The sequence below is a fragment of the Biomphalaria glabrata genome, chromosome 5 (assembly GCF_947242115.1).
Source record: "Biomphalaria glabrata chromosome 5, xgBioGlab47.1, whole genome shotgun sequence".
NCBI lineage: Eukaryota > Metazoa > Mollusca > Gastropoda > Planorbidae > Biomphalaria > Biomphalaria glabrata.
The window spans coordinates 36771074-36792037 of NC_074715.1; the positions used below are offsets into that span (position 1 = coordinate 36771074).

The 20964-nt window shown below is 31.1% G+C and overlaps 2 protein-coding genes across 2 annotated transcripts; one reads left to right on the top strand and one right to left on the bottom strand.

Moving 5' to 3' along the window:
- Positions 1–2899: 2899 nt before the first annotated feature.
- On the bottom strand, positions 2900–10249 carry LOC106059921 (cytochrome c oxidase subunit 5B, mitochondrial-like). The gene is made up of 4 exons (XM_013217634.2): positions 10091–10249; positions 4937–5025; positions 3758–3857; positions 2900–3183 (listed from the first exon to the last, which is right to left on the bottom strand). The coding sequence occupies exons 1-4, from the start codon at positions 10209–10211 to the stop codon at positions 3068–3070; spliced, it is 426 nt and encodes a 141-aa protein (XP_013073088.1). The 5' UTR covers positions 10212–10249; the 3' UTR covers positions 2900–3067.
- A 560-nt stretch (positions 10250–10809) lies between these two features.
- LOC106059915 (phenylalanine--tRNA ligase alpha subunit-like) lies at positions 10810–20622 on the top strand. Its single transcript, XM_013217620.2, has 11 exons — positions 10810–11031; positions 12001–12138; positions 12485–12586; positions 12718–12836; positions 12978–13199; positions 14140–14255; positions 18882–19066; positions 19762–19930; positions 20023–20100; positions 20227–20341; positions 20452–20622. The coding sequence occupies exons 1-11, from the start codon at positions 10894–10896 to the stop codon at positions 20555–20557; spliced, it is 1488 nt and encodes a 495-aa protein (XP_013073074.2). The 5' UTR covers positions 10810–10893; the 3' UTR covers positions 20558–20622.
- Positions 20623–20964: the final 342 nt, after the last annotated feature.

The window sequence follows — 20964 nt, forward strand, 5'->3', positions numbered from 1 at the left end:
CACCTTTAATAAAATCACTAAATTTAGAAAGCCCCCAGGAGAGAATTAAGACTCAAAAGTAAAGTAGCAATTATACATAAAACACTGAACCATATAATCTTCAAATAGGCCTACAATGACAGAGCCTAATAAAATAATCAGAAAGACACAAAGATAAAGGCACATTCCTCGTTCCATATGCTAGGACTAATTTGTACAAATGCTCCTTCTTCCCTAGTGCTATAATTAGAGCATGGAATGGGTTGTCTGAGCCAGCCAGGAAAACCAGTGACTTGGCAGAATTTAAGTCATTAATCAACATGCTAGATTACATTACATGACTGCATTACATAAGATATTCTTTCTCTGTACCCAGGGCCGGCCTTAGGCCATGGCACTGCAACCTATGTGGCCGCAGTGGGTCCAGCACTTTCATAGGCCCCGCGCTAATTCTAGGTGTTAAATTATCAAATTAAACAATTTTAACTTATTTTTAAAGGGTTAACGCGGCCTCCTGATTTTCCAGGAGCATTGGAAATCTCCTGAAATGGCAGAATATACGAAAAAGTCATGAAAATCTCCTGAAATTATTAAAGTCTTCTGAAAACTCATACAAATCTCCTTAAAAACAGACAAATTGTCATTTAATATGGAAAACGCCTATCCTACTCGCGTTTAAAATAAATGGCATTGTCAGCTTTCATGTAATAAAAATGTAATAAGGCGAATTGTAACAAAAAAAAAAAAAAAAAAGTTCAAATACTTAATTTACTTTAATAGTCACTGGCATATAAATACAGATTTAAGTCTATCGCGATCTTTTATTTAAAAATCAAAAGTGATATTTTGCTAGTCGATTGTATAGGCCACTAAATCTAAAAGGCAGATCTGAATGTTTATCGACTTTTTGTTGGAAAACAACCTTTTATTGTAGATGGCTCGTATAGTTAATTTGTCCGTGATTTTGTATTTAGTAAAGTATGAATAAAATGCAAAGACGAATTTATTTTCTAATACAAAATCTTAGTTTTCACTTATTATCCTTATCCCTACCCAGACTTGGCCACGCGCAATCCATTTCGCATAGGGCCGCGCAATCTGTACCACATCAGCGGTGCAGGTGTCCGCTATAAAACTTCATCTTGAGGAACGGTTACTGGGCTTTTTTTTTCTTCCACCCCCGCCAGTGCAATGGACTCTGTCTTTATATATAGGCCTACATATACGCACCCCAACGGGGATTCTTGTTTGCTTTTCTATTGGCTCAATCGTCTTCTCTACTCGTGTGGTCCTTTATTTTCCACGAATCTGCGTGGTATAAAAAGTGGCATAGAAAGGTAGCCGTAACGTGGGCCCAGGTTCAAAAATTCGATGGTGCTACCCTTTCTTCAAAGAAATAATAATTTTCAGACTGAGTGTGACAAAAATAAAACAAATTCTAGTCATCCCATATGTATCAGCACATTTAGATCTACATAAAGACTTAATTGTGTTGTAGGTATAACGCCTTTTACAAATAATGGTGCCCATACACTAAATTTAAATTCGATATATAACAATTAACATAAATGAATATCAAATGGCATTCAATGTGTCTACGTCTTTTTAATAGTAATAAATGAATAGAGATAGTATATAGGCTTACTCTAGTTTCAGGGGCACCTGCAGGATTTTTTGGAGGGGAAGGTGTAAGCTGCAAGCCATGTCTCATAGTTGTAGCTTCAACTTTCTTGTTAAGGAAAATATTAAAGAAAAGAACCAGTGTCCCCCTTTTCCATATGCGATATTAAGTGCACTTTAAATACCTGTTTCATGAAATTAAAACAAAAAAATAAGTGAACAAACTATTTACTGTTCACGTTGTTAAGCTTATCCATGCAGCCCGTGCCTCCATATTATTATGGTAGATTAAAAAAACAACTGCAAACGTCGACGGTGGCTGCCGAAACTGTCAATAACTTTACTGGTGAATAGCTGCATAATTATATGTTTAATTATGTGCAAATGAAAACATGACGTCACAACTAACGTTCCATAGAATATTTCACACCTTCTATAATGCAAGCCTATAATAAAGCGTTGATGTTGGCCATCAACACTTCACCAATCCGAGCTTAGCTATTACAATAACTTATCCTTACAACCCTACTTCAGTGGAAGCACTACACGTTCAGTTGATACTTAGAAGTGAATAGGTTTGAAGTTGCAAAATATGGACTACAATTTGGCTATTAAGGCTCCAGGAGGCACTCCCCTCCAAGTGGGGGTCCTTGTCTAGTTTATAGTTTTTTTTTTAAATAGAAACAGACTTAACATCAACTAAACATGTTTGCGTTGTCATACTTTTGGACTTGTAGAAAATTATATTACATTATGCAAGTGTCTTTTTTTTATTTTTAAACTTTTACTCTTGATGTCCATAATCAAGTGTTTTCCCTGCATTTCTGAATTTTAGACTCGTTCTCATACAATGTACTATTTCTGCTAATAAGAAGATTGGAAAACTAATAAAAGTAAATTAAGGGTTGGGCCGATACTGAAGTTTGACAGACATTGTAGTGGGAGGAATCCACTGCATCAAAACCACAACTCAAAAAAAATAAAAAAAAAATTGGCTGATGTCGGTGATCACTATTATAGACTACCGTATTCGTACGGTTTTCCTTGTTAATCGTTCGGGCTCTAATAGCCCCAAATGCCTTGGTCATTGTCAGGACTTTGATTATGTATTATTAGATATTTTAAATGTCTTGATAAAAAAAGTATAATTTTACTTACAATATGTGTGTGTATTAAAGAACAATTATGTTTTCTATTTGCTTTTATAAATATATTAGTCCTGAAGTTTTTATGGCTATCTTTTATAAGAAAATACTTTAGACTTCATTTAGTTTAAATAACCAAATAAGTAAGACAAGAATGATCAAATAAAATCAATTTATTATACCTTAAGAGAGACTATTTGGAAACAACTCTCTGCAACATTTGTACATCATCTAATACAAACCAACTGCCAGTAATAATAATAAAAAATTAATGTATGTCAAATGTTAAGTTAGTCAAAGAAACACTAAGATACTGTTGGCTCTTATTCATAAGTTTTGGGATGTAGCTCCTCCAACTTAAACCAGTAGCCACATTCACATCGTTTAGGCTCTCCTTTGTGTACATACATCCAGTTAATGGTCAAGGCATCCTCTTCACCTAAAAATGATTTTTAAAATTTCAATAAAATTTTCTTTAAAATATCAAACTAACAGACACACATTCAACAACAGAAATTGTCACGACTGTGTTGTTGCTCCATTACTTACTTACTTTCTTTTACAATCATTACTTGTGTTCAGCAGGTGAGAAACATTAAAAATAGTTTGTCAAATAAAATTAGTGGCATGAAATTTTTACTCAATTCCAACGGACATATTTAATTTATGGTAATTACCATCAGTAAAATCCATAATTCATTAATTCAAAACATATTTTAGTGAATGAAAATTTTAGGGGGAGAACAAGTCATTACAACTCTTTACTTAAAAAAATTCAGTGCTGGATAATGCAAATGTAGATTACAAAACTATTAATTTTTAATTAAATTGAAATATTACCACAGTAAAGTTTGTTGTTGTTAGTAGTGTTTTTTCAGCATATGCAATTTCTTAAAATTCTTTTCTTTAAAGAAAGCAGTAGGAAACTATCAACAAAATAATCTACATAGAATAAAAATTATTTTAAAATCCAGTATATAGTATTATGAATAACATTATACATCAATACTTACATATGCAGCCAATCATCCTTTTATTATTGACTGATTTAATAATGGTAGGCTCTTCAAATGTACCTTTGGCTCTTTTAACAACTTTCATCTCAAAAGGGTCCTTCGTACAAAATAAATGCATTTATTTATTTTTTAAAAAATCATTTTCTATTGAAAAAGCTATGAATATTTTATATTATTAACAGTTAGTTTAAAAGTTTATTGTGTCATTGAAGTTTTCCTGTCTTTTCACTTGTTATCACTTAATTCATTTGACTTAATGCACTTTGTCAGCTTATAGATTAAGGTGTCACAGCTTCACTGTGATTTGAAATGCAAAATAATTATTATTGGATTATGGATTTATGTGCTCTCATTTTCTATTCCTGGATTTTTTTTTTGGGCTTATTTATTTTAACATCAAGGTATCATATGAAAAGTTCAAACCTACAATTATCCTTTTATTAGCTAGAAATTGTCCTTACACATTTTAACATGCAATTTAGTCACTATTATTAGCTGAATAACAACATAAATGACAACTAAAAATGCAAATGCTGTAATGAAATAACAGACCCATCAGAACAGACTATTAATCATCAATTAACTGATTAAACTCGCAGCTTAATTTAAAAAAAAAAAAAGAAAAAAAAAGAGTGTAATGATGGTAGACAACAAATCAGGATTAAATTTTTTAGTGGACAGCTATTTAATTTTTTTGCAGAATGACTCTCCCAGCATTTAAACATCTTTTCTATTGGAAAAATTATCTCAATGTAAAAGAATTTAAAACTAATTTGTTTTGTTTTCTTTCTTCCATAAAATGTTTTAAATTAAATCCATAATCATTTCTCTTCTGTTAAACATCTGAATTGAAGTAATTAGCTCTTGATTTTTTCCAGCTATAAGGCTGTATCAATGCCGGCAGCGTCAATGTTTTGACTTTTTTTTTTCTCCCGTTTAAATGCTTAAAATATTTTATTCTAAATGGAAATAAATAAATTAAGCACCTAACATTTCATTAGATTGTTTTAAGTCTTATATGGAGTTTTATTACCAGAATGTAAAGTAAGAATATTTAAATAATATATACTGGTACCTTATTTTAAACAAGTAAAGCTTCTCAAAAGCAAACAATTTTGTAAGTAGAAAATTAAATCTGAATACAGGCTTGTAATGAATACAGTGAGTACTACTTACGTCATCACCAGCTTGATTTGCCAGAAGTTCATAGCGTTCAATACCAACAGAGTGTCCTAAACTGTCAGGTAAACCAACTTCATCAGATACTAATAAAATCAAAGAAAATTATTTTTATTAAATGCTTTAATATAAATAGAAATAATGAAGCTCAAATTTACAGTAGCCAAGACAATTACAACTAAATCAGTATAGATACATTAGCAAATGTACAGAAAATCAAGATTTTAATACCATTGATAGCATAGCCAAAAGCATTCGTTAGAGAAGAAAAGATGGTTAAAAAAAAAAAAAAAAAGCATTGAAACTCTTTAAAATTTCACTTAAAACAAGTTAACACTTATAAATATAAATTCCACATTTAAATTTAAAATGTCCTTACATACTACAGATCTAGACCTACACAATTTTTAGACACTTTAATTTTATTACCACACACATTTTTATTTTGGACAATCATAAATTTAACTAGATCTAATATGCTGTCTATGAGAAAAACAGATTTATAGATCTTGAATCTAATCAGATTCTTGACTCTAGTAACAATTTATTGGATATAGATCTAGATAGGCCATTCAGTCAAGCTGAAAAAGTCTTTTTTTTTTGTCCCACTTCGCAGTGAAACGAGGTTAGGGTATCTCATTTTCAATTTAAAAACCTCTTGTGAATTTAAGTCACTTATAGACAATTGATACACCATTGTGTGCAGAAATGGATAACCTATCAATTCCTGTTTAAAATTTGAAGATAGCTTAGGCGAGTATAAAACTGTTGCAGGATGAAGTTTATTCTTTGTAATATCTTCATATTCTGTTGGCAGTAAGTAAATTTCAAACATCATTTTAAAGCTCATTTATGCATAATTAGTTTTTTTTTGTGTAAGTATTGACAATGGCTTTTGATTGAAAATAATCATTTATTTTGGTCCAACCCAATCGCTTGCAGTCTTCTTTTTTTTCCCCTTCATGTCATTCGCTTTGTCACTAGTTGGTCAGATGACTTGACCCAGCTAATCCTCTTGTTTCTACCGGCTATACAAATGGGTCAAATGAATCTTTCTTTAATAGTAGAATTGTGCTTATTAATATGTTTAGCCATAGAAAGAAACAATTTAGTTGATTTTGTATTTATTTTAATTATACATTTGATTTAAAACATTTTTTATTAGGACATGGCCATAACCCTAATCAGCCAGATCCTGTACCTTAGACTTAGATCTAGATATTGTCAGGAAAGTGGGGGGAGGGGGGATCATGAATGTTATCAACATATTTTCTCACTTAAAATATTATTACCTAATGTTAATTAACAGTCAACTAACATAACAAAAATCATATGAATATTAATTTTAGTGTAACTTAAAATGTATTAAATGTAGATGTAGATCTAGATAAAAAAAAAAACAACACAAGACAAATCAACCAAAAGTAAAAGTGGACAGAAAAAATCAGTGAAATACAAAGAGGAGGTCAAAAATAATTAGGCTAATTAGCTAAAGAAGGAATAACTTTTGAACTTTAAAAAAAAATAGATCTAGACCAGTCTAGATCTAATTCTAATAATCCGATATGCAAAATTCTTTGTGACATTTATAAATTTTATATCTCAATAATATCCATTTAGTTTTAGCAGAGTTTAGCTGTAATGGTTTCATTTCATATAAATATAAGTAACTATTTAGTCACTGACTAAATGCCTTAATCTAGAAATCTAGATCTAGAGTCTTTATTTGGGCATTGGGGTTACTGACAATGATTATGAAATAAATTAAGATCATGATTGATTATGATAGCACTGCCGCTGCGGCTGCCTGTCACTGCCACCCACACTAGTACTGGTGGTAGAGATCTATTTTACTTGCCCTTCTTAGCTTCTAGAATCTAGATCTATATACTAGTCTACTATTAGATCTAGATCCTTCCTACATTTTCTTGTAAATCTATACATATATATAGAGAGAATCTAGAGATTCTCAAGATAGGTACTTCAACAACGCTATTTTTGTATGCCGGAAGTGTGTTTAAAAGCTGGTCCTCATGGTTTCGGTCGCATCCCCGGTTACCGTCGTAAAAGTGCATAAAATGTCATTATTTTTTAAACGATCTTCTAGATTAGAGTATCATTTTGTCAGATAGAAAATGGTGATTCTTTTGATACCAAATTTGACGGGATTGGTTTACTAGATCGTTTTTTTTTTTTAAGTTTCCAAAATTAGGGTGTGTTCCAGATATGATTACTTTTTTTATTTTTGTTTTGTAATTATTTATATTGGTTAGTAATTTGTAGTATCCATATCTACATAAGAATCACGTGTGATTATTAAGCTATTTTGGATGACGCTCTTGGTATATGAATGCCAAAATGACCACCAAATCGAAAGTAGCCATTTTGCTATCAATTCTACCGGAAGTAGTAATAAAATACTTATAAAATATTATTAAAACGAAGTTTCCTTGTTTATTAATATAGATAATGAAGCAAAAAAATTTGTATTAATGTAGATCTAGATTTAGTTAGTAATAGATCTAGAGAAGCAAAAGATAATGTAGAAAAATCAAATTTATTGTTTTAATCATACACTAGAGTGTAGATCTAGGTCTAATACTTAGATTTAGGCTTAGACCTATTTTCTAGAATAGGAACAGAGATGCATAGAATGAAATCTAGAATAAGATAGATAGATATCATATAGGCCTATAGATCTTTAATTGATTTGATATATACTAGTCTAGTCTATACTTAATTGTCTTGATTTGATATATACTAGTCTAGTCTATACTTAATTGTCTTAATAAACTAATACTAGTTTCTAGATCTAGAATGTTGATTAGGACTAAATTTAGATCTATTTTTTTTATGTGAAATTTAATGGAAGAAAATCTGAGAAATAGCCTAAAAACTAAAACAGCTTTTCAATATATATTATAATATTATAAATTAGATCTAGGTGTTATATTATAAGTTTGTTTAGATTTTATGTCTGTATATATAATATACAGTATTTCAAAGAATTAGAACACATTGAAGAATACTGTAAAGATAATTTTTTATTATTAAATGTAAAAAAAAACAAAGAAATGATAATCGATTTTCGCAGGGACAAGAAGGAAAATGATATTGTTTCTGTAGCTGGAGAGACTATTGAAATTGTGCAAACCTTTAAATACCTTGGTACTATCCTAGACAATAAACTAAATTTTACTGCAAATACTGATTATATCAGCAAAAAAGGGCAGCAAAGATTACGACTACTAAGAAAACTGTCCTCGTTTAATGTTAGCGAAAAGGTCTTGGCTATGTTTTATCACGCTCACATCTGCAATGTTTTCAGTTTCAATATCACTGCCTGGTATGGCAATCTGAGCATTAAAAATAGGAATAAACTTAATAGAATCCTCAATGCTGCTGGCAAAATCATTGGCAAAAAACAAACCCCATTTGGGCAGTTGTTTGAGACAAACATCTCTAAAAAAGCTAACAAGATCCTTGAAATAGAGAATCACCCTTTGTGTCAGGATTTTGTGATTTTACCATCACAAAAGAGATAGATACAAGACAACCGATAGCAAAGACAAACAGACACAAACACTCTTTTGTTCCCCTGGCAATCAAATCATTAAATAAGAACAATCTGGTACAAACTTTGTCACATGTAAATTATGAGTGAGTCTGATGTGAATGTACACTTTGGTTTCTTATAGTTATAATGTTTTTTGTTTGGTAATGCACAAATTGTAAGACAAATTTCCTTATTAAAGATTATTATTATTATTATATATAGACTCTGTATATTTTAAACTTTAAACTTTATAAAAGAGACATTCTGATATCTAATCTTGGCAATTTGACTAATTGTATTGATTTCTATTGCCTCTTGCCTCACTCCCCCCCCCCCTTCCCAACCATATCCAAATATTTTGTAATTTTACATCTGCATTTTTTTTTAAATAAAAAAAAAAGGTCAATATTTTAAAAATGTTTTTTAAAGATAACTTTTTCATACTCCAGCTGTTTAAAGTCTCCTTTTAATTTTATGACTAAATATTAAGAAATAAAAACAAGTTTTCGTCAATATGTGAAAAAAATCTAGCTGTTCCTGTAGTACAATTTTTAAAAATAAATGTCACAATTTTGAATTGCTTTTTTTCTTTAAAATTATTATTTATTTTTGTAGCAAATAACATGTTTAAAGTTTCTTGAAAATTTGAAATGGTAATATTAATAAATAAAAAAGTTGAGCGTTAATAAGTTAAATTCCGACCAAATTCGTCGGTTCTATTTTTAGCTTCGTCTGGCTGTAAAAGTATAAAAGATAGATTTAGATGAAAGATTTGGGGGTTATAAAATGATATAAAGAACATGTAAAGTCTCCTGAAAATTTGAAATGGAAATATTGACAAATAAAAACGTTGTGCATGAATTAAGTCAAATTTCGACCAAATTTGGCGTCTCTATCTTTAGCTTCACCCAGCTGTTAAAGTATAATAAATGGATTTAGATGAACGATTTAGGGGTTATAAAATGATATAAAGAACATGTAAAGTCTCCTGAAAATTTGAAATGGAAATATTGACAAATAAAAAAGTTGTGCATGAATTAAGTCAAATTTCGACCAAATTCGTCGTCTCTATTTTCAGCTTCGCCCTGCTGGAAAAGTATGAAAAATCGGTTTAGATGAAAGATTGGGGTCATATTACGCTTTAAATAACATGCATAAAGTCTTCTGAAAAATATATTGAATAATAAGAAAGATATGCATGCTTTAATAACAAAAAGTCAAAATTCGGGTACCAAAATTTTTTATGGATACAAAGTTAACAAAGCCAAAGAAGGGAAAAAAATAAATACAAAAAAAATCATAACTTTGCTTCTACTTATCCTTATCATAGAAACATAAATTTGATATTTTTGTAAATGGGACACCAAGCTCTATTTAATGATATCAGTTACAAAACTATATGATCAAAACAAATTGAATGATAATTAATCATTAATGCGTACGTGACTCTAGCAGTCATAAATAAATTGAGTTATATAGAGTCTAGACTAGACAACGAACGAGCGGAACGAAACGTAAAGGTCAATTCAAAAATACAAAAAAGAAGCTTAGTAGAATGATAGACATACAAAGAAATAATCATATAATTTACGTACAGACTTTCCCCTTATGAATGTCAACTTGTTTTGATGGTGGACCATGGCCATATCTAACAGATGCCAACGAAACTGATCGTTTCAAAATGCAAGTAGTTGTCCTCCACAACGATACAGCCATGTTGATTGACCTAAGTGACAGTGTGACAGATTTTTTAGACAATGTATTCAGTACCTTGGATAAATCTAAAATAATAGTCAATAGAATCCACTATAGTGACAATATCAAACAAGAAAAAAATATTTCCTAATTTTACGTTTAAAAAATCTTTTATAAAAAGCTTTTTTAAAAGCTTCATAAAATGTAATTCGTTTGACTAAAATATTATTTAAATAAATAGATGTTGATATAGATCTAATAATTTACAACAATTTAAAAATTATTCATTTATAGTTTTATTGTTTTAAAATTTTAATTTTTGAATACATAACATAGCACAAGATCTATAATGATTTATTTGTTAGATCTATTTGTTGGCGCTTTTGTATCAATACATTGTATTACTTTATTTATAAATATTTAGTTGTAGACTTTGTGCATTTCTGGCAGTTAAGTAACGTAAACAAAATGTAACAATATAGTATCTAGACTAGATCTAAATATCTAGATCAAGATCTAGATCAAGATTTAAATTATTCTACTGTTTATAAAATAGACTTAATGTTTATTGTCTAAAAAGTGTGTTCATTAATATTTAAAATTATTATTTAACAAAGATCAACAATTTAATTTTGTTCATATAAATTTGTATTAATTTGTTCCGTCAATTTACCCGTGTGATTTTATAATAGCACTGCTAAACATGGCCGAACTCGTAGACAAAATTCTTCTTGAAATAGAAAGACTTAATGAAGCCGATTCTCTTGAATTATCTCGTCTATTAGCTGTTAATCATCAAACTGTCGTAGGAGCAATTAAAAGTTTACAGTCTCTTGGTGATGTAAGCTATGTAATATGTTTATGGGCTAAACATATGGACGTTTGATTTTGATACTTTCAGTTTCATTGATCATTCACTGTGATCTGATGATCATCATGATGTTGTCTAAAATCTAAACTTAAAATGTTGATGATTGATCGATGATAATGTTAAATGTATTATGCAACACGAACTTCAATTTTAAATTTCTATATAAATATTATCTAAATGGAAGTTAGGCTGATGTTGGATTTACTAATTTAGATCTGGACAAATCTAGATAGTAAGATTACTAAGATTTGTGTCATAGTGAATCATAGTGTTTTTAATTTTATTATTAGTAGTATTACTCATAATTCTCATTTACTAAATGTTGATTTAAAGTTTTATTAAGTTATTTAAGTTGTTCTTATTCTTATTAATATTATTATTAAAATTAAGAATGGTAGTCTTTCTTTACTCAACTTTACTGTCCTGTAAAGTCACTTTATTTTACTTTATATACTCAATATACTGTAAACTGTATATTAAGTATGAACTATGTATGATAAATGATAGTGATACTGTATCACATTGTTAATGTGGACTCATAGACGTGAATCATAGTGTTTTATTATTATTACTGTTTTATTAAGTAATTAAGTCATTTAAGTAACAAGTTCTTATTCTTATTAATATTATTATTAAAATTAAGAATGGTAGTCTTTCTTTACTCAACTTTACTGTCCTGTTTAGTCACTGTATATACTGTGTACAAACTGTATATTAAGTATGAATTATGATAGTGATACTGTATCACATTGTAAATGTGTATGCTCAAAGGTAGAAAAGAGGACTAACAACAGTAACATTGTCAAAAACTTTAAAAAGAAAACCCCATCGCCTTTTTTAAAAAAAAGGCCTTACATATACTTCATATAGGCCTAACTATAAGCCTATCTATTTGATTTTTATTTTAATTTGATTCAGTTAAAAACTCACACATTTTAGATTATTAAAGTTGAAGATGTACAAAACAAGCGATGGGAACTGACTGAAGAAGGCAATTCAATACTAAAGAATGGTAGCCATGAAGCCTTAGTTTACCAAGCTATACCCAATGATGGCATTGTTCAGGCACAGCTTATGGTAATTAACACTATATGCATTTAAAAAAATATTTTTTTAATTTTCACTATCTTATCTTATAAATAATATTACATACGTTACTTCAAAAAAGAAGATAATTACATCCTACACATTTCATGTGTCAAACTAGTTATGCATATTACAGTATTAATTGGGAAAACCCAACAAATTTTATTTTTACAGTACTCCTGATAATTAAAATTTATTAGGTTAGACAAATTATTAAATGAAATTTTAAATAAAGAGGGAGACAATTTTGGCTAGATACTATCTTTATGTCTTAACCAAGGTGTCTAAACATTCATTTACATTTTTTACAAAATGTTTTCATTGATTTATTGTACAGGCAACTGTCCCAAATGCCAAAGTGGGATTCAGTAAAGCTATGTCAGCAGGTTGGATTAAAGTAGACAAGAATTGTGAAGGGGGCCCAAGAGTTTTTAGACAGGTTTGCAATTTATTTTCTTAATAGTTTAATCAGTAAAGATATCTTTGTCTTCTAAATTTCATTTATTTTTTATCTGCAATATTGAAAAATCTGATGTGTTTTAATATTTGTTTTTGTATGGGTATTTCTAGGTTGAAAGTATCAAAGATGTGGTCAAAGAATGTTTAGAAAAGATAGCAAATTTAGGAATAGGAGATGTAACTGATACAGAAAAAAATGAATACAAAAAAAGAAAACTCATTACTGAGGTGTAAGTGTCTGAAATGTACTTTTTTTTTTTTTATTTAGAGTGGATCGCTTTTTTTTCTAAAGGTTAAAAAGTAATATCTCAAATAACAAGTTAAAACTATAAAATTGTATTTTAAACTTGTTTGTGTGCATTTTTTTCTAGAAAGGAAACAAGTTATAAAATTAAAAAGGGAGAAAATTTCACCACTACAGTTAGCAAACCACAAGTTGATTTAACACCTGAGATGATATCTAGTGGCAGCTGGAAGACCACACAGTTCAAACCCTATAACTTTCAAGCATTAGGTGCTCCTGTAACAACTGGTCATCTCCATCCTCTGCTGAAAGTTCGGGAGCAGTATCGACAAATATTTTTAGAAATGGGGTAAATCAAATACTTCTTCATTGGTTGCATCTAATTATTTTAATTGATGTGATGGCTATTAGATTTTTATTATGAATCATTTACAATTATAATGACTTCTAAAAATAAATGAGCTATATGAGCTCATTAACAATTAGGCTTATGTTTAATTTATTGCGGCTTAATTCTTTCAGTGCAAATTATTTTGATTTGAAAATTTTTTTTTCAGGGCGAGACGAACAAAAATCTACAAAAGGATGGGGGGGTAGAGTTACTAAAACTAATGTAAATTTTAGAACATATTTGATTTTTTTTTTTAAGGAAAATAAATTGTCTACAAAAGTGTAGTAAATGAAATACATTATTATATATCAAATATTCATTTTTTTTAAAAATCGATATACTTGAAGATTTAACCTTTAATACATTAAATACATAAATATTAAAAATCACAAAACTGAACACATTTTCTGACTTCAAATTTCATAAAAGATTAACAAATGCACTAAAAAATAATGCAAATAAACTAAAAAAAGGAACCACTAACACAATGTTGTCTTTTTTTATTAACGTGTTAGTCCTGCATCCAATTTACCAAAACAAAGAACAATCACTCTCACATGCATAAAATTAAAAAAAAAAAACGAGAAATAAAAAGTTTAACATTAAAAAGATAGTGAAATAAATATATTCAAAGTTACTCACTGAAAGTAATGCTGCACTCACCAGCATTAACGAACTTACTACCTGAGAGCAGCACAGAAAGAATTAATAAAATTGAAATAAATTATGCTTGAAAAAAACAAAAAACAATTATATTACTATAGAAAATCTTTTTATAATTTTTTTTACAAAATTTACTTAATATTATTAGTAATAAAGTAACCAGTAGTTGAGTTTCTGTCTTAATTGTAATTTTTTATGTAAAAATATTTCATTAACTTTTTTTTCTTAAATATAGATTTTCAGAGATGCCAACAAATAATTATGTTGAGTCCAGTTTTTGGAATTTCGATGCTCTATTCCAGCCACAGCAACATCCTGCCAGAGATGCACATGATACTTTCTTTATAAGTGGTCAGTAACTTTTGGTCTTACTTCTAGTACATCTTAGTTGAATTTGTTAAAAATTTAATCTCATCTCTGCCATGTTTCTGTCTTGGGTATAAGCCACCAAACAGCTTCCTCCAGGGGTATTGATTCTGGGCGAGTCTCTCCAACTCAACTGTCCCCATGTCTTACCCATCTGCTTGGCATCTGCATCCAAATTATGGTGGCATGGTGATCGGTCATTTCATCCCCGGTCTTTTCATCCCCAATTAAATATTTTTTCTTATTCGTTGTTTAATTGTGCTGAAAAGGATTTGATTTTAAGCCTTTATTTTATCTAATATATAAATATGATTATGTAGAATGCTTTTTGATATTTTTTGACATGTTATTGTGTTTATAGTGTTCCCTTCCACTTTACATTTTTGAGAAATCTAATTTAATATATTGTAAATCTGGGAGGGTACATATCTTGCACTTGACCTAATAATCAAAGGCCAAGGTGTGGTGGAAGTAGTGGAAATTTTTTGAAAGATTAGAACGATTAGAATAGTAATGACCATACCACTGATAGCTTATCATCAAAGGCCAAGGTGTTGTTGAAGTAGTTGAAATCATTTAAGATATAGAACGATTAGAATACTAATGATCATGTAGCTGATAACTCCTGACGACCATCTTTCCCTTTATTTTATTTTTCTAACGCTCTTTCTTGAAAATGGGCGCGTCATTTGTAGCCTTGAAATAAGGTTTTATTTTTTTCTAATAAAGGCTGACTTCACCCATCCTCAGGATATCATGTCGCCTATATAAGTTTTGCTTTAATTTCTCTAAAGCATTAGACTAAGACTAAGACTGCTTTATTGATCCTTACGGAAATTTGTTGTGATTACAAGGACTCGTTTCTCATATAAAGACAACACAACAGAAAAATACACATAAATACAACAGACAACATAAAGAGTTCATTCAGCGACTACACACAGGTATCTTGGTGCATTTCATGTTCCCTGATCAATGAGTGGCGGTGATAGAGTCTGACTGAGTGAGGTACGAACGAGTTTTTGTACCGCTCCGTTCTTGTTTTGATTGACAGCAGTCGCCCACTTCGCGACGACCTGGCGTAGTTCTGATGGAGCGGGTGGCCGTTGTCTTCCAAGATTTTTTCGATTTTTCTTAGGCACGTTTGTTCAAAAAGTTCCTTTAAATGTGGTAATGTTGTGAGTGTAATTTTTGATGCTTTTTTAATGATGTTTTCTAGACGTTGCAACAGTTTAGATGAGGCGTTGCCTTGCCAACAACTTATTCCGTATGTTAGCAGATTTTGTACAGTCGCGCCGTAAAATGTCTCAAGGATCTTCTTATTTAATTTAAAACTGTTGAGTTTGTATAGAAAAAAGAGTCGCTGGGCTGTTTTCTTTGTCAGAGTTCCAAGGTGGTCTTCCCATGAAAGCTTGTTGTTAATGATAATGCCTAGATATTTATATGCCTTTACTTGTTCTATAGATGTAGTGTTTATTTGCAGTTCACGTAGAGTTTGTTTTTTCTTTCTAAAATCTATTATAAGTTCTTTAGTTTTTGTTACATTCAGTTCTAGAAAGTTGTCGGTGCACCAGTTTGTAAACTCTTCTATCGAGCTTCGATACTGAGTTTCGTCTCCTGAATAAGACCGACTATGGCAGTATCATCAGCGAATTTAATGAGTTTAACTGAGTCATAGATGCTTCTTATGTCATTAGTGTAAAGAGTGTATAGCACAGGAGAAAGTACACAACCTTGTGGAGCACCCGTACATAGTACTCGAGTTGACGATTTGGTGTTGTTGACTTTAACATACTGGGGCCGTTGGGTTAAAAAGTTTAGAACCCATGCTTGCAAGTAAGGGCTTACATTTAAGTTACTCAGTTTGTTTATCATTAGATGTGGCTGTATGGTATTGAAAGCCGAGGAGAAATCTACGAAGAGGACTCGTGCATATGTTTTGGGTATATCGAGATGCTTATAAAGCTGGTCCAAAAGCAATAGAATGGCATCCTCAGTTCCTCTATCTGCTTTGTATGCAAATTGGTGAGGGTCTAGGCTGTTATTGACTTTTGCTACAAGTTGTTTAAGGATATATTTTTCAAAACATTTCATAACAATAGGTGTTAGTGCTACTGGGCGGAAATCATTTAAGCAATCTATTTTTGGTTTCTTAGGCACTGGTATGATTTCTGAAGTTTTCCAGATGTTTGGAATTACGCACGTTTGCCATGACTGGTTAAAGATATGACAGAAGATAGAAGAAATTTGCTCCGCACATAGCTTGATCAGCTTGCCACTAATTTTGTCTGGTCCACAAGCTTTTGTTACGTCTACTCTTTTAAATAACAATGTCACTTCATCCTCCGTTACAAAATTGACGTAGGGCTCTTGTTTTCCTTTGGACAGAGTGTTGAAAAGTTCTTTGTGTAGATCAACAAAATCTTCTTTGTCAAAACGAGAATAAAAATAATTTAGTTCGTTGGCGAATTTCTCATCATCAGCCACTAAAATTTGTTTTCGTTTTGAGGCGCAGCCTGTTATTTTCTTTAATCCCTCCCAGCATTGTTTTGAGTTGTTCTTTGCAAAGAAATTCTCAATTTTTTCTTTGTATGTTTTTTTCCCTTCAATTATTGCTTTTCTCAGTTTATTTTTAGCATTTATAAACTCTTCGTTGCTAGCCTTATACTTTGTTTTCTTTTCAGTAATAAGGTGTTTGATTTTTTTGGTCATCCAGGGCTTATTGTTTCCATAGACTTGTATTGTTTTTGTTGGAATTGTTAACTCCTCGCAGAATGATAGATATGAGGTAACAGTTTCTGTTAGTTCGTTTATGTCTGGACAGTTCTCAATAAAGATTTCCCAGTTAGTTTTCTCAACGCATCCTCGTAGTTTTTCTACAGCCTCTTCAGACCACATCTTGACCGTTTTTATAACTCTCTTTGTAGTTTTAAGAGTAGGTTTGTAATTTGGTATAAGATGGAGTAATACATGGTCAGATTCTCCAAGTGGGAACAAAACTTTTACATTTGTAAGCCTGCTTAATGTTTACGTAGCATTTGTCGAGCGTTCTGCCCTGCCTTGTGGGGAGAGAGACATACTGGCAATAGTTTGACAGTGTGTTGTCAATATTTAGGTTGTTGAAATCTCCAGTTACGATACAAACAGAGTCCGGGTGTTTTGATTGTACATTGTGTAACACATCAAAAATTATTTCCGACGCAGTCGCTGTGTCAGCCGTCGGTGGTATGTACACAACAACAACACACACCTGGGTGAATTCTCTAGGCAAGTAGTAGGGCCTAAGTGTGACACACATAAGTTCAATGTTAGGGTCACAAATTTTATTCCTGATGTTCACATTATTGGCGTTGCAGTATTCCTTGTTTATATAGATTGCGAGTCCTCCTCCTTTTGACTTCCCACTATTAATTGTTCTGTCTGCTCTATAAACGTAAAATTTATCGAGATCAACAGAAGAGTCGGTTATCGTATCATTGAGCCAGGTTTCAGTGAAACACATTAAGGAACACTCTCTAAATTGATACAAATGTTCACAGCAACCTGTTAATTCTTCCATCTTATTTTGTAAAGACCTAACATTGCCTGTTACGATGGGTGGAAGGAAGCCTCTTTGTCCTCTTCTTCTACACTTAACTCGTATTCCTCCTCTACGTCCTCTCTTCTTACGTTTTGCCCTAGGGATTTGTTCGGTTAAAGCCTTGGGCTTAGGCTCGTTATTAGGTTCCAAGATGGCGGGTGTGTTGTCCATTCTGTCAAGCGTCTTACCACAAAACTCCACTGAAATACACGTTTCCACACAAATTAAAATCCATACCAACATTAGAATCCAAAAGACACAGTGCACATCCATTGAAACATTGAGTAGTAACAAATTACATGAAATATTAACAGAAAAAAAAATTAGAAAAAAGAGTCCGGTATAATCAGGTCGCCTGCTGTGCAGCGCCCCGGACTTAACTAAATTAATTAAAGTTCTAAAGTGTGTTATTGGCAAAGAGAATTACAAACATAGTTCAGCAATATGAATCGATGGATCGTCTTTTGTACTTACAATAGCTTAACTATCTTAATAGAAATCGAGGATGTATAAAATAATTTTACATGACCTCTATATCTATAAATGTTACATTTTTATAGTTTCTAGTATCATTTAATTTTATTCTTAACTTATGTGTTACACTTTTTGTCATGTAAATAAAAATAAAAAGGATCAGATGATGAAATGACCGGGAACCTGGTGGCATATAGTTCGGGGCTCCCATCTTCCTTTTTCCTTGGGGGTTTCCAGGTAAGGGCATGTCTTGTGATGTTAGATGAAGAGTGCGGCATGTCCATCACCAGTGCCTCTGAAGGATATCTATTTCATTTGGGTGCTGCTTTGTTTTTCATTTGTGATCTTGTCTAGCTAGCAGATCATAAGAATTTTCCTGAGGCATGTGTTGATGCTGAAGAGCCTGATCTTGATGGCGCTGTTTATTTCACCAGATAAATATTGACTCTACTGTAGAAATATTCATCCCCATTTTAACAAATGAACTTCAACTTTTTTTTTTATGGTAAAAAGATTTAAATGAGATATTAACTTGTCCTTGTTCACCTTTTTTACAGACCCTGCCACAGCTAGTGCTTTTCCAATGGATTATTTAGAAAAAGTAAAAGAGGTTCACAGCATTGGTGGCTATGGTTCACAAGGATATAAGTATGACTGGAAATTAGAAGAGGCAGAGAAGAACATTTTGAGAACACACACTACAGCAGTCAGTGCAAGGATGCTGTACAAACTAGCACAGGAGGTACCTTTTCTTGCTCTTTTTTTTTTTTTATTATTTATGTTTACTTACATAGTTTTAGACCCTCTCAATTTTTTTCATCACATTGGGCTGTAAGCTGTCTTTGCTAATGAGCTCAACATTCTTATCCCATTAGGTATCCATGGTTTTTAATTCTCTGTGAGAATATGGTTTTATAGGGGTCAGCTTCTGTTTTTTCTTATTTCCTGCTACCTGTAATTGCTGTATTCAGGGAACATACATCACCTTTTTTTTTACTTTGTTGGCTAAGTTAATTAAATATTGCATTTATTTTCTTAGACATAGTCTAAATATGTAGTAGTTGACTTAAAAGTTTACTAGTGATTGTAGAATAGTAGGTTTATATATTTTTCTTAAATTATAACACATGCATAAAGAATTATAAAATTAAATCTGATAATTTCAATCTAGTAATAGAATTTTGTAATTCGGTACTGTTATCTACAAATATTAATTAATGCTAAATCTAAAAAAAAAAAAAAGATGGTAGTCTACAAATATCACAACAGATCCTCTCTAATGTAAATACTATTCATTATCAAAATAAATATAAAATATTTCAGTGTGTGTGTCAATATTGCTTTTCTATTTGTAAAATAATAATGAGAGTATGTGTTGAAATAACATTCATCTAAAAATGTTGAGTGAGATGTTTCTTCTAATGTTTTTTTTTACAGAAAGAATTCAGACCTGTGAAGTATTTTTCAATAGACAGAGTGTTCCGCAATGAAAATTTAGATGCTACACATTTAGCTGAATTCCAGCAAATTGAGGGAGTGGTTGCAGACCGTGGTCTAACACTTGGTGACCTTATGGGCACGATCAACCAATTCTTTTGTAAACTTGGTGAGATTTCAACTTAAATTGCTTTCTTTTTTATTTCTATTTTATCAAATATAACACATTGTTTCTGCAATTTTTGTTCTATATATCTAAAGGTATAACCAATCTTCGCTTCAAACCTGCATACAATCCATACACAGAACCAAGTATGGAAATATTCAGCTATCATGAAGGCAAGCACATTTATGCTACCTTATAAAACAAAATTAATTTTGCATTGCTGAAAAAAAATTAACAGATAAATAACCTTGGTTTTATTATTTAATGTTTTGACAAATTAATATATTTCAATTTAACAGGTTTAAAGAAATGGGTAGAAATAGGTAACTCTGGAGTGTTTCGTCCTGAGATGTTACTTCCAATGGGTCTGCCAAAAGATGTTTCTGTAATTGCTTGGGGGTTATCATTGGAAAGGTTTGTTATTTTTGTGTTTATGTCCAAATAAAAATATAATTTTCTATTAGAGATATTAGTTTGCTGTACATGTTTAATTTGTAAACCTGACCATTTATGTTTTGTTCCAGACCCACCATGATCAAGTATGCCATTGACAACATCAGAGATTTAGTTGGGCCAAAAGTTAACTTGAAGATGGTCTATGACAATCCTTTATGTAGGCTGGAAAAATAAATGAACTAGAAACAAAAATTTACTTAATTTTATGTGATAATTAAAAAGCGACTTAAACCAAACAATCTTGTTTTTTTTTTTTTGTTTTTTTTTTGTTGTTTTTTTTAATAATAATAGCTTTTTGTTTATTTTCTACTGTGTAGGCCTCTCGCACAGATTACAGGTTTAGCTCAAACATAGTAAATGTAATAATATGTATTTGATGACCTTTAAACTTCCAGTGGAACATAGGGCTGCAACAACACTTTGCCATTGGACTTTTTATGGGCAACTCCCCTCATTGGGTCCATGTTCATCCATCCATCCATCCCAGTGGTGCTACAGCCCATGGAGGGCTCTGGCCTGCTTTAACACATCCTTCCATTCAGATCTCTCCTGGGCCTTTCGTCTCCACGCCCTAACCCCAA